Below are 13477 nucleotides of genomic sequence, written 5' to 3'. Positions count from 1 at the left end.
ACATAGATATCTTCATTGAGGATGCCATACTGCTGAATTGTAGCTTGTATAGTATCAAACCACCCCTGAATAACTTTTGGATCCTCTTGTTTTGCCCGTTGGTATTCATATCTTCGAGAAAATCGTGTTTGAAGCTCTGGGTGGCGTCGTACAAAGGTTGATACCCAGTTCTTGCCAACAGTATCAGTACCCCGAGCTGCAAGCAATAAATTGGCCATTTCTTGCACCATTGTAGGCCGAGGGGCTGCTCCACGCAGATCCATTGAGAATATCCATTTAACAAGCGATTCCTCTTTAACCTCTGTGAGTTTATGGTTGTTGGCGCGTTTTTCAATGCGAAATTGGTGGCCATTAAGGCGATCAGAAAGGGTGGAACGCGGTATGTTAAATCGACGTGCTGTTTCACGGATTGAGCTGATTTCTCCTTTTTTAAAAGCTTCTATAGCTAATAAAATGCGTCCCTCTTGTTCCTGCGAGTTTCGGTTCGATCGAGAGCGATTTGGTGGCATGGTGGGTGGTTAAAGATGGGAGAACTCTCGCAGGCGATACACAGCTGGTCGGGGGTGTATGACAACATGTACTTCTCAGCTTCATCCGCTCCGAGGCCAACGGCCAGCATCGATCCCTTTGATGAATGGGCCTTGACCGCATGGCCGCGGCAGTATGCGGCAAGGATGGCCCCCGGTGCGGAAATCAAACCGGCGGCGTATGCTGCGCCAATCTCACCGGACGAGTGTCCAGCATTGACTGAGGGGTTAATGTTCCATTCGTCAAACAGATCCACCAGAGCAATTTGAATGGCAGTACACAGCGGCTGAGATATCTCCGGCCCGTTGATGGCTGTAGCGTCTGCATGGTTGATAATAAACCCCTCGAGGGTGAATGATGGTGGCGGGTTAAGTCGTGCAAGGACAGAATCCAACCTCTGCAACGTCTGATAAAATGATGGGAACTCCCTCGCTGCTTTCTGTCCCATACCTACCCATTGTGCCTATTACCGACGTCAGCATATTATTGACAGTATAGCGAGGTGACGATGCCTTACACCTTGACCAGTGAAAAGAAATCCCACATCTGGTACAGAAGAGAATGCAACACCAGTTTGCAAGTCCGAGCCAAAAACTTCGGCTGGTCGGTCCTCGCGGGCAACAGTAAACGCCCGGTGTCCCCAGCGTGTACGGCTCATATCGAGCGTGTATGCGAGATCAGTGAAATAGTATTCTTTCGCGACTCTGTTGATAGCTGCTGCATTTCTGGCGAGAGTAGACTTGTCATGAGCAGAAACTGTTAGTAGGAATGGACGCGAGGAGGCACAGTTATAGGATGCCTCTCGCTTAGGTTTGGCGTGCTGATACCAAGGATATAAGGAATCGACTGACTCGACAATTACATGACCATTAGTACCACCGTATCCAAAAGACGAGACACTGGTGCGGCGAAGACCAGATTCGTTCGGCCATGGCTTGGTCTCACTGTTGACCTTGACATTCCAATCCTCCTCATGAACTGTCGGATTGTTTAGTGTTGACCTTGTCCTCATGACGAGTGACTAGGAGACCTACTAGCTGGATTCAATTGTTGGAAATGGGCGACTCCCGGAATGACAGCCGCCTCGGTCATCATTGCTGCCTTCATTACGGCGAAAATTCCACTTGCCGCTTCGCTGTGACCGATGTTTGGTTTAACCTGATGTCACGGTCAGTAATAATTTGCTGTCGAATGCCCAAATGATGCTTACAGCTCCCAGGAGCAGTGGCTGCTCTGGAGATCGCGTGTCATTCATGGCGCTCGCAATGGCGTTGACCTCAATCGGGTCTCCCACGGGAGTGCCGGTGCCGTGCAGTTCAGCATAGGCAGTGAGGTTTGGATCGAGTCCAACTTTATCGTATGCCATGCGTACAACTGCTTCCTGGCCCTTACGACTGGGGTGAGTAATGCCCATTCCTTCAACCTTACCATTGCTAATCCTCGTGATCAGTATCTCCGTGTCGATTAGGTGAAGTGGAAAAGGCTTACGTGTTGACGGCAGAGGACCGGATCACTCCACGCACCGGATCTCCGTCACGGATGGCGTCCTGCAGACGCTTCATGTAGAGGACACCCGCACCCTCCGCACGACCATAGCCATCAGCAGATGCATCAAAGGTATGGCAAGTAGATGTGGGCGACAGGATACCCAATTTGGCCGTGTTCATGTGCTGGTCGACAGTGAGAATTAAGTTAACGCCTCCAGTGATTGCTGCATCACAATCCCGTGCACGTAGGGCATGACAGGCGTTGTGGATCGCGTAAATTGAGGACGAGCAGGCAGTATTGATAGTAAAAATAGGGCCCTTCAAGTTGAAAATATTGCCGACCCGGTTACTGATGATACCTGGGTCAACACCAGTGGCCGCATAGTTGTGACGAAAATCCGGGTCTCGGATCGACATTTGTTCTTTCAGTTTAGTCAGTTTGATTTATCAATGGCCTCACGAAAAACTCACGATAGTCTGAGGTGAACGATCCCCACAAAGACGGCCGTGTTCGATCCAGATACGGCTTCCAAAGTGAGACCAGCATTCTCCAGACACTCATAGGACACTTCAAGAATCTTCCGCTGCTGTGGATCCAGCCACTGTGCTTCTATAGGGGTCATGTTGAAGGCGGTAGGATCGAAGTCTTCGGGATTTTGATCGAGAAAGTAGCCTCCCAACACGTTGAACGAACCCGGCCGCTCGAGGTTGGAATGAAAATGGGCATCGATATTGAAACGGGATTCAGGGACTTTGGGAGTTTGTCCAGATCTTTTCTCGACCAACATCTCCCACAGAGACGAGGGAGAATCCACCGCGCCAGGCAGTCTACAGGCTGCAATGGTCAGATTCAAATTCCATGTCATGAACAAATGAAATGCTTACCCATGCCACAGATGGCAATTGGCTCGAGTACGTCTTCGCCATTGCGAGGGCTGCTAACTCGATGAGGCATATTGTCCGTGTTGGTCTCGGGTTCCGCAGGAAGTGTTCGTTTTCAAAGTAAAACTAGCTTCTTCGAGATTTGATATACAAAGAAGAGATGATTGAGAATCGAGGATGTTAAGTAGTTAATTTGAGCACTGTTGACCCTTCCGTATTCGATATTCGACCACCAGAGATAGACATTGTTACCCGCACTAATTGGTAATATTCCTGATTCTTGTCAAAGGAACTGCTGACTTACTGTGCTCGGGAACTTGAGCTCGGTGCAGAATTGGACATGGTGTACAATGTTGCGGGAATGGCTCAAGCTCGGGCCGAATCGTCTGGTCGTGGCTCACTAAGATACCCTCTTGGATTTCAAAACATTGGCGGCTTGTGTTTTACTCACGGCCATAACGGACCGATCGATTCACAAGCGACGAAGATAACTCGGCCGCTTTATTTCGACGTGGGGGATAAAGTGTGAGGAAGCAACAAAGGATCTTTGGCTTCATCAGAATTCTTGAACATGGATATTCACCATCTTCGGCGCTACTTTGTCGTGCTAGCCTTGCTGGCAACTGTACTCCTCTGGGGGCTGAGTGCCTGGAATGGCACCGTCATGGCTCTCTTGCTGGCCGTTTACCATGGACAGATGGCCGAAGGCCTCCCCTTGCAAGCACGGTATACGGGGATTCATCTTGTAGATATTCCAATTGCCTTGCTAGTGGGATTCTTCTTCCATGGTACGAATGGACAGCATATTGAATACCAAATTTTCTTACTCGATGCATATTCGGTCTTGCAGTCAGCATTTGTCTGGTTGTATATAGAAAGCTGTCGTGCAGGAGCAAAACCGAAACGGATTGCCTAGTGAGTCTTCTTTCCAGTTTTTTCCAGGCATCCCAACTCTCTAACATCTGTTCAGTCCGGTCATATTTGGATTGCTATGGCAAGCATTCGGGGGAGCTATTTCCTTCCCACTGTACTATGCAGTGCATATTGGATGGGCTCTTCATGATCAGGCAACTGGAATAGTGAGCTTTGCAGACGCTGTTGCAATACCTGTCAGTTTCCTTCTCGGCGCCATTCTCCCAGCTATCATTGGCATGCTCCCAACCTGGCTCGGCCCGGCGAGTCGGACAGCCATAGAACACCAACGGATTCTGGCCGCATGGCAGCCAGATCCAGTCTGGGTTTCCTGGATTCAACTTTCTCTCGCAGCAGTGATTCGGAGCATCTGGAAATCACCCTGTGGACCACGCGCCTCGCATCGGTTGATCTCTGGATCGTATTTGCTAGCTGCTCTCTGCTCGACTGTCACTCATGTCTATGTCATTTCGAAGGCATTATGGGCGGCGGACCTACGCCTCTGGGCAATGTATGTGCCAAACGGCTTCGCGGGAACACCGGGCACAGACGACATTCTGGTTCGGGGGCCTTGGTTATTTCTGCAGTACGATCTGATCATCATGGCGGTCTCCAGTCTCTCATGGGCGTTTGCGCTACTCTTTCATGCCTTCAAGGGAGAATCATCGTTCTCCCCTGGCAAGGTCGGGCTCATGATGACCGTCAGCGCTCTAACGATCGGACCGGGAGGGACAGTGTCACTGGCCCTGTTGGTGAGGGAAAATCAGTTGCACCAGGTCCAGTTGAAGAAATCCTGAAAATGTTTGGGAGGATAGGTTCGGGCCGAGCGAGTGGAGAAAAGTGGATTAAAAGTGCCCACTCCCGGAGGAGGAAGTCAGTCGATAATTGCAGTATGTACGTATTTGAATGAATTATAAACATACGGAGTAGGGTCGGATGGTACAAAACAGCCTCGCAGAGATTTCAATCTACAAATATGAGCTCCCTTGAAGGAACGGTTGTCGCCCTCACGGGCGCTGCATCAGGCATTGGCCTTGCCACTGCTCGTCTTCTTGCCCAACAAGGAGTACTCCTAGCCCTTGCTGATCTCAACGCTTCCCAATTAGCTAAAGTCGCTGCCGAACTGCGTCCTCTTTATCCCACTGACAAGCCGGGCAACAGATCGGTCGACCCTGTTTTGGCCACGGTTCTCGATGTCCGTCGTCTGGGAGACTGCCATCGCTGGATCCATCAGACGATGGCTCACTTCAACCAACCGCTGGCTGGAGCGGCCAACCTGGCCGGGGTTTTCGGGCCGAGTATCGCACAAGAAGGTGGAGCAGTGCGCAACATCACCGACCAGGAATGTGACTTTGTCATGGATGTGAATTGTCGAGGATTGATGAACTGCCTGCGAGCGGAGCTGCCATTCATGAAAACTGGCTCCCAGGGACATGGCGGGGGAAGCATTGTGAACGCGGCCAGCATTGCGGGTATTGTAGGAGTACAGAACAATGGACCATACGTGGCCAGCAAACATGCCGTCGTTGGCCTGACACGAACTGTGGCAAAAGAAGAGGGAATTAGGGCAATCCGGGTAAATGCTATTGCTCCGTAAGTGGCTTCACTCTCTCTAGTGCATGTTGGACAAGTAAGTTATGATGCTCATGACGAACAGTGGAATTATCGCAACGCCCATGATCAGCGCCATTGAACAGTGCGTCGGAACAAGTGAACTGTTTGGTGCAGGGGACCCAGGAGCACTCGCTAGAAAGGGCGATCCAACCGAAGTGGCAGAGGTGGTGGTGTTTTTACTCGACCAGAAAAGCAGCTTCGTAAATGGAGTTGTTATCCCGGTGGATGGGGGATGGATGTGTTAGCATACTCGGAGATTGTTGATAGTACTTGTCTGCAGTTAGAGAACCTGGCTTGAGTGAAATTGAGTATAGATAAGTACAAAATGAACGAGTAAAGTATTGTTTCTATTAGCACAAATGTTTCTTTTCTAAGAAGAAAAGTTATGGGTGATGCACATGCAGTCTTCCTATCTCACTAAGCTACCTACCTGTAGTTACATGGACAGTAAAGTATGGAGGTGACAACTATTCATAGCCATCTGACAACCCCGGAAACCTTGCTCCTATACCATTTGGACTTTGTTCATTCCAGGATTTGTACCCACTACAGGACGGCTAGTAAGCAAACTCCTGGCCAACAAGCTTCTCGCTTAAATGCCAAAGTTTCTTTGCTTCCAGGCTGCTGGTGGCCCATGGCTTGATCGTGTCTGCTAGAGGATTACCGATCCGAGAATCTATCAGATACGCACCGTTGTGGGCTATTCAAATACTTAGTTTCTTATCCAGTCTGTCAAAAAGGGATTGGAGGAATCCACTTTACCATTCAGACCCGGATCAAACGCTGCGTAAACGTGTGTCGCTACACCTTGATCGAGCGTCTTTATCTTGAATTCTCCCCAGCCTTCACGGTTTCCCAAAGATTTATCGGCGGCACCTATGCCAGTAAGTATAATAATAAAAAAAAAAAAAAAATGATGGATGAGTGTGTTTGATACTTACGCAGTCCATCAAAATCCGTTTCCATATTTAAGTGGTTGGCGAGATTGGTCCAGATCACACCAGGATGAAGACTAAAGGAGAGAAGATTGTGCTTGATGCCAAGTTTTTCCGCGAGTGAGATGGACATCAACATGTTGGCAGTTTTGGACTGACCATAACCATACCATTTGTTGTAACTCTTCCCGTCCTGAGTGATTTTGAGTCAGTGACTAGTACATGTGGAAAGGAAGTTCAAGCTCCATGTCTTACATCAAAATTGTAGTCATCAAACCGGAAGGGATTAAGGCGATGGCCGTCGCTGCTCACCATGACCACACGGGGGCTCTTGGAGGCCAGAATCTTCTCGATGATGAGATTGGTAAACAGAAAAGGGCCGAGATGGTTAGTCGCCAGTTGGGATTCAAGGCCATCGTCAGTGACCTTGTACTCCGGAGCCATGATCCCCGCATTGTTGACCAGCACGTCAATGACGGGGACATCATCCCAGGAGTTGACCTCATCCGCCGCCTGGCGGACATTTTTGAATAATCCGAGATCCAATTGGAGGGTGCGAGTCTTCACGGTTGGTTGAGCAGCGCTGATCTCGTTGGCCGTCTGCTGGGCTTTTTCTGGGTTGCGGGCCGCGAGAATGAGGCACGATGGGCCTGCCTTGGCGATGGCCTGGATGAAATATCCGCCCAGGGAACCCGGAGAGATACCGGTGACCAGAACGACTTTGTCTTTGATGAGGTCGGCGTAGTCGTTGACCAGCTGAGTGGCCGTGGTGTCAGCGCCGTACGGAGCCATGGTTGACGGTCAACAAAATTACTTGTAAGGGTCAGGGGAGAGGGAAAAAAAATAAAAAAGCAACTTTGATGCGATATACTAGGAACTCAATAGCTTATTTATAAAAACAAAAAGCAACAGCAGAGCATCGGCGGAGAGGAGATGGTAGTCAGTTTATAAAACCTTTCGGACGGACCCTTGTCGGTCATCCCGGTCACCACACCGAGACGAGTATAGATCGGTTTGTGTTGATTTGTGCCGAAGAAAAACCACATTCGGTCCGCTCAGTCCGGCAGGGAAGACTCTGGTTCCGATACCTAGGAATACAAAGTAATATACGACGGGGTATTAATTCTATCTGCGACAGGCTGCGGTAACTCACCACGGAGTATGTATGTACGGAGCATGTAGGAGTATGTAAGAGTACATGGGAATGGGTGGATTACTGATAACTAGGGTTACCTGCCTACCCCGCCCGGCACCGCCACATCGTTCAATCAAGGTACATATGTATGTACGTATTAGTGCTATCTTGCCATTGAAAAGTCTTTTTGGTAAGCACAGGGCTTGATTCGATGTTGAGTGATGTGATGCACACGGTCCAATCAGTTCATCACCGCCGCCGGGACCACCTTGGATTGTCTCGTCTCCACGGTCAATCCCTTCTCGTGGACAATAATCCGACCATTGCTTACAAATGTGCTGTTCTCGATTTCCTTGAGGGCAGGATCGGCGACCACAAAGGAATGTGCCCCAGCTAGTCCGGAGTCAATCAGTACCATGAGCAACTATTTCGGTCCGCGAGCCCCGACGAGAAGAAACGGCCCAACTTACTTGCGTACCCAAAGGGCACCGTGGCCATGTCCGGCTTGAACTCAAAGATCTTTTTGACATCGTCAGCCATTCGGATGACCCCCTTGTAGCGGAAGTCGATGGAATGTCCTTGTTCGGTTCTGTCAAGAGTGGTCAGTAACCGTTTCCCGGGATTTCGTAGGGCGCTTGCCCAACATAACATGTCGAATGGGGTGGCCTACCGGGCAATTCCTTTCAGATTAATCCGGGCGTGTTGACCATCTGGGTCAAAGGAGAGCCAGTCAGCGCCCCAGTTGACGTTGGCCTTGAATGCGGGCTCGAAGCCAGTGACTGTTTCAATGGTTCCGGTCGGGGTCCCCTAATATTGCCAGTCAGTCAAAATACTTTGAGAGAAATGCCGTATTACACCAATTCTCGCTCGCTCGCTCGCTCACAAAGTGTGTCACTGTTGATCCATTGTGGATAACACCTATGGAGTATCTCAGTCAGCCCGTGGTTCGGTGGAGAAACAAACTATACACGACAGACCTAATGGGTTCACATCGCCAATGTTGACCTTGGTGATGAGTGCGGGAACGAGGGTGGGAAATCCAGACTGTTCGGTGGCCATGGTCGGTGCTGCTTTTGGAATTGAATGTTCTTGATACTCGAAACCCGTTGTATTATGATGATGACGATAATGGATGCTACCTGGATTTCTGCTCGAGATAACGGGCTTTATAACCTTTCTATCTACTTGGTATAGTGAAATTTCCACCTTGATGGTCGGACCGAATGCACCGACAGTAGAAGCAGTCCGAGAAACATGGACAAAATCGGCATGCTTACTCTTCGCGTGATGCTCACATCGGACTAGGTAATTTTCTTCGCAGCTTGGCTACCAGGCATCGCCACTTTCTCTCTGTCTGACCACTGTTCAGAATCCAAAACTACTTCATCCCGCATCCAATTCAGTCCGAGATAGGTACTTCCCGGTCCGCCCAAAATTATCCCCCCGGCCAGGATGGCCAGCAGCTGTCTCTGGTTCAGTCTCCTGCCGACCGCTGTCAGGACTGTCTGCAATTGCAAGACTGCAACCAGGATCACCACCGCGTATCCGAAAACCTGATCCCAAATAAAGAAGCTTCGTATGCCATCGCCAACCGTCGCTCCCCGGACGATGGCCACCGAGGGAATTGCTAGGGAGGCCGGGTGAAGAGCCAAGAGCGCGTGCGGAGCCCAGAGAGCTGGGAAAAGCACGGTGGTAAGGCTCATACTTATCAACCCCAAGTGGACAGCCAGGCTGAAGAACAAGGAGACACTGTTGACAATGCGAATTGTCACGAGGCGTTGCTCACATGGCTCACGGCTCTGAGATCTCGGCACTATGGCCTCGAGACCCGCGTGGATCAAGAACACGCCGATGGGGAAGATGTTCCAGGCAACCAGTGCCAATTGCTTGGAATCATGGGAAATCACAGATGGTGATGGCAGACACATGCTCACAGCAGTGAGAATATAGCCGATTGCCATGCTAGGAATGACCAGCAGTGCCGACCGGCTTGATGGCATCGAAGCATGCTGTAGATCTGCCAGGGAGCGACACTGGCTGATTAATGGAGTCGCCGAAATGTACCAAAGAGCCCAATAGGGACCAGTAGTTGCGATCGCCATCATCTGAAAGGAGAGAAGCCATAACATTGTTCTGTTGCCGGTGTAAGCCATTGCTCACAACCCATTCCGCAAACCAAATTTAGGAGCAAATACATACCGGAACGGAGTGCCTCGGGGCTGGCCTTGCCGCAGACTATCGACATACATGCCAGTCAAGACGCTCAGGAACTGAGACAGAAAATAGATACCTATTGCAGAGGTAGCCGGGTGAGATCCATCCACCGCCTCCCAGAAGAAGACGATGAGGATGTCGAGCAGATAATCGACGGGCCAGTAAATTCCGGTAATTGATGTACGTAAGAAAGAGTCTGTTCCCGGCAGAACATACCCATCTTTGGAGTGCATGGCATGGAGAAGATGGGTCAGGGTGCCGTCAGCAATAGTCCGGCCCCATGTATGATAAACGCCCAAGGCGGCCAGGGCATACAGGAACAGCTTCAGCACGCGGAAGTTTATCATGGCAGGATGTGAAAGGAATTGGATGTAATATACAGGAAAATTGATTACCGGAAATCAAGGGCGATTTACACTTCACTTTTACGCCTAGTGATGCCAAATGAGCCTGCTATAACTAATAAAAAAGCAAAGAATACACCATTCGGACCGAACACCCCGAGCGTCGGTCAGGGGTTCCTGGAGCAGAGGGTATAAACATATCGAAGGAGAGGCTCCAGCTGAGGGAACTTAATTGGAAAACGCAAGGTACCACCGTCCAGACCAATCATGCTGAGCCTCTTGTGTGCACTAACCCTGGTTACCCGGACTCTGGCCATAGTTGGTGCTCAAGTCGGTGCCGATGGTATAACGAACTTGTTTGGCAATTCCTTCGGCCTACCAGGGACTAATGCAACCGACGACTATATTGTGAATCCCTCCCCACCTCTCCTTCGAGCCTCGGGTGGACATTATTGCTAACAGGCATGTTAGGTCATTGGGGGAGGGACTGCTGGGAATGCCATCGCGGCCCGACTGGCCCTCGCCAATCATTCTGTCGCCGTTGTAGAGACCGGTACCTTTTATGAAATTGTCAATTCGAATCGTACCCAGGTCCCCGGATACGACTTTTATTCGGCTCTCAACAGTGTGGGCTCAAATAAAGGTCAATCTCTTACCGAATTCGCCCTGGAAACAGAGCCACAAGTGGTAAGTCCTTGAAGCCTTTCGATAACAGTGACTATAATCAACCCGAAATAGGGATACAATGGCCGTAAGGTGGTTTATGTTGCTGGACAGACATTCGGCGGCAGCTCCGCATCCAACTACATGGGATATGCTCGAGCCACCTTCGGCACATTCGATAAATGGACGAAGCTTACGGGCGATGATTTTTGGACCTGGGACAATGTGTTTCCAGCATACAAGAAGAGCTGCCATTTTACTCCGCCAAACTATCAAAAGATCGACCGCAAAGCTAATATCAGCTACGATGCCGGCGCGTTTGATAGCACTGGCGGTCCCTTGGAGGTCTCGTATGGCAATTACCAAGGCCCTTATGGACCGTATTTTGATGAGGCAATGGAAAGGGCAGGGATTCCACGACGTGAAGGATTGAACAGCGGAACGCTCCTAGGCTATGCCACTATCACCGCTGCGATTGATCCTGAGACTGCTACTCGCAGCTCCGAAACTTCATTCTTGCAGCTCGCCTCACGGAACTCCAACATCAAGATCTATCCACAGACCCTGGCTAAGCGGATCATCTTCGATGAGCAGAAGCGTGCCACGGGTGTTGAAGTTCGGACCAACTCAGTGACCAACAGCTTCACGTATCATCTGTCAGCTACAAAGGAAGTTATTCTATCCGCGGGAGTTGTAAGTAAACAGTGCACTCTATTCCAGAGCCGAAACTAACTATTTCAGTGGCATTCCCCGCAATTGCTCATGGTTTCAGGGATTGGGCCGGCAGAAACACTTCAGAAGCATGGTATTTCTGTTGTCAATGATCTACCAGGTGTTGGTCAGAATGAATGGGTAAGGTCTTCGTCGGAATCCAAGATGCTTGTACTCATATAACGCAGGATCAACCGTGGATGGAACTTTCTTTCAAAGTCAACGTTACTACCGGCTCACAACTCCAGGCTGGGAATGAGGAAGTCTCCGCAAAGCTGGTCGAACAATATCTCACCAACCAAACTGGTCTGCTAGCCAGCATTGGCGGAGGCCAAGCCCTGGGTATGTTTATGACACGCACTTTACGACCCGAAGACATTCTTACAATCGGCAGCATTTGAGAAATTTCCCCAGCTCTACCACCAGCAGTTCAGCAATAAGACCCGTAAGTTCCTGGATACGTTCCCGGATGACTTGTCCGAGGTCAATTACCTAAGTCTGGAATACGGCGACAATCCTCCTGGTCTCGGCCCCGATGATAACTATATCACACTTGGCTCCGCACTGTCTACCACCTCGTCGCGTGGCAATATCACCATCAAGAGTGCTGATATGGCCGATGGACCGATTATCAGTCCCAACTGGTTGCTGGACCAAGGCGACCAAGAGCAAGCAATCGCCGCCTTGCAACGCATCCGTGAGATTGCATTCAACAGCACGATCGTCCAGTCTGAATATCGACCAGGGTCGAATGTTACCTCGCGTGAAGATATCCTGGAATGGCTCAAAGAGAACATGAGTTTGATCTACCACGGCGCTTCGACATGTCAGTGTTCTCTCCCATCCATAAATGTACATTGTGCTGATATTGATATGTATTAGGCAAAATGGGACCCAAAGCCGATAAATCAACCGTCGTGGATTCTAGGTCTCGGGTCCTTGGTGTCGAGGGCCTCCGTGTAGTCGATGCCAGTGCACTGCCATTCTTACCCCCCGGTTTCCCTATGGCCACCGTGTGTAAGTACACCCATATTCAGGGCGCAAAGCAATTGGGTAAATTATATTAATGCTGATTATATCACAGACATGCTTGCTGAAAAGATTTCCGAGAGTATTCTGGAAGGAAACTGATTGAATGATGGGGACTCGACTGGACCATTGACCCTGTCTTATATAGTTGCTTGTTAACTTGACTCGCCTTCGCGGCTTGCGATTATTTGGTATCCTACCTATTTCAAAGCCTAGATTTTGTCATAATTCCACCTTTTCCGATCATGTCCTTGGGACTGATCATTCTTTCACTTCTTCACTCTTCGACCCTATCGTCTAAGCTCGTTTGCTTGGCATGCTCTATAAACTATGCTGGGACCCTGTGGTGGTTGTGTTGTATCGCACGCATCACCCTCCAGAACCGACAACGTAGCCTCCCAGCTCGCGGAAACACTGGATAGTTTAGACCTCGCCCAGACCCTCATGAGGGTCCAAAGGTTGGACCCTCCACCCGACCCTCGCGAGGGGCGGGTATAACACTCGCGACCCTCACCCGACCCTCGACCCTCGCCAGACCTCGTGTGGGTGACCCTCAAGGACCCTCGTCGACCCTCATTTTCATAAAAATTCCCACGCTTTACCCGATTTGGATGCATAAAAATGATGATTAATCTTAATACAGACCTGTTATTTACACCGTAACACATTACTCCTGTTCTGCTACTTCGGATGATAGGTATTGTATGAGCCCTAGAATCAATTCACATAATAGCTTCCTACAAAATCTCTCTGATTTATATTACTTCTGATCAAAATTTTTAAGATTATATTAATTATAAGTGATAATATGTAAGTTACCATTACATAGTCAATATACATTAGTCCTTGGATATAGTATTATGATAGCTAGTTCCTGTAGAAGGAATGTACTCGATGAACATCTAAACTAGGAAAAAGAGAAGAGGACATTACTTCATTCAAAGGTATTTATCTTGAAGAGCCACGTGAAGGTATAAATAATGCAAAGTAAACAAATAGCTTCCTGAGTGATTCTGCCGAAAA

General features: G+C 49.5%; 6 protein-coding genes across 6 annotated transcripts; 2 read left to right on the top strand and 4 right to left on the bottom strand.

Moving 5' to 3' along the window:
- Window positions 1-373: 373 nt before the first annotated feature.
- Window positions 374-2803, bottom strand: EURHEDRAFT_511527 (type I polyketide synthase; the record flags this gene model as incomplete). The annotated part of the gene is made up of 7 exons (XM_040785976.1): window positions 374-991; window positions 1046-1506; window positions 1563-1686; window positions 1739-1961; window positions 2017-2419; window positions 2483-2492; window positions 2519-2803. The coding sequence occupies 7 exons, from the start codon at window positions 2801-2803 to the stop codon at window positions 446-448; spliced, it is 2052 nt and encodes a 683-aa protein (XP_040633657.1). The 3' UTR covers window positions 374-445.
- Window positions 2804-3468: 665 nt separating this feature from the next.
- EURHEDRAFT_534613 (SDR family NAD(P)-dependent oxidoreductase) lies at window positions 3469-5406 on the top strand (the record flags this gene model as incomplete). The annotated part of the gene is made up of 3 exons (XM_040787302.1): window positions 3469-3812; window positions 3868-4320; window positions 4740-5406. The coding sequence occupies 3 exons, from the start codon at window positions 3469-3471 to the stop codon at window positions 5404-5406; spliced, it is 1464 nt and encodes a 487-aa protein (XP_040633656.1).
- Window positions 5407-5980: 574 nt separating this feature from the next.
- On the bottom strand, window positions 5981-7150 carry EURHEDRAFT_468312 (putative short-chain dehydrogenase; the record flags this gene model as incomplete). Its single annotated transcript, XM_040785248.1, has 4 exons — window positions 5981-6123; window positions 6186-6299; window positions 6365-6551; window positions 6614-7150. 4 exons carry the CDS (start codon window positions 7148-7150, stop codon window positions 5981-5983), a joined length of 981 nt encoding a protein of 326 aa, XP_040633655.1.
- Window positions 7151-7734: 584 nt separating this feature from the next.
- EURHEDRAFT_534610 (uncharacterized protein) lies at window positions 7735-8657 on the bottom strand (the record flags this gene model as incomplete). The annotated part of the gene is made up of 5 exons (XM_040787301.1): window positions 8471-8657; window positions 8377-8411; window positions 8164-8300; window positions 7964-8082; window positions 7735-7886 (listed from the first exon to the last, which is right to left on the bottom strand). Exons 1-5 carry the CDS (start codon window positions 8550-8552, stop codon window positions 7735-7737), a joined length of 525 nt encoding a protein of 174 aa, XP_040633654.1. The 5' UTR covers window positions 8553-8657.
- A 137-nt stretch (window positions 8658-8794) lies between these two features.
- On the bottom strand, window positions 8795-10054 carry EURHEDRAFT_390696 (uncharacterized protein; the record flags this gene model as incomplete). Its single annotated transcript, XM_040779846.1, has 2 exons — window positions 8795-9626; window positions 9693-10054. The coding sequence occupies 2 exons, from the start codon at window positions 10052-10054 to the stop codon at window positions 8795-8797; spliced, it is 1194 nt and encodes a 397-aa protein (XP_040633653.1).
- Window positions 10055-10318: 264 nt separating this feature from the next.
- On the top strand, window positions 10319-12556 carry EURHEDRAFT_382386 (GMC family oxidoreductase; the record flags this gene model as incomplete). Its single annotated transcript, XM_040779534.1, has 8 exons — window positions 10319-10459; window positions 10523-10738; window positions 10790-11407; window positions 11456-11566; window positions 11614-11767; window positions 11820-12251; window positions 12308-12442; window positions 12510-12556. The coding sequence occupies 8 exons, from the start codon at window positions 10319-10321 to the stop codon at window positions 12554-12556; spliced, it is 1854 nt and encodes a 617-aa protein (XP_040633652.1).
- Between the last annotated feature and the right edge of the window lie 921 nt (window positions 12557-13477).

This window comes from Aspergillus ruber, assembly GCF_000600275.1.
Source record: "Aspergillus ruber CBS 135680 unplaced genomic scaffold scaffold00077, whole genome shotgun sequence".
Lineage (NCBI taxonomy): Eukaryota > Fungi > Ascomycota > Eurotiomycetes > Eurotiales > Aspergillaceae > Aspergillus > Aspergillus ruber.
The sequence above is the reverse complement of the archived record's forward strand: the minus strand, read 5'-3'. Positions and strand labels throughout refer to the sequence as shown.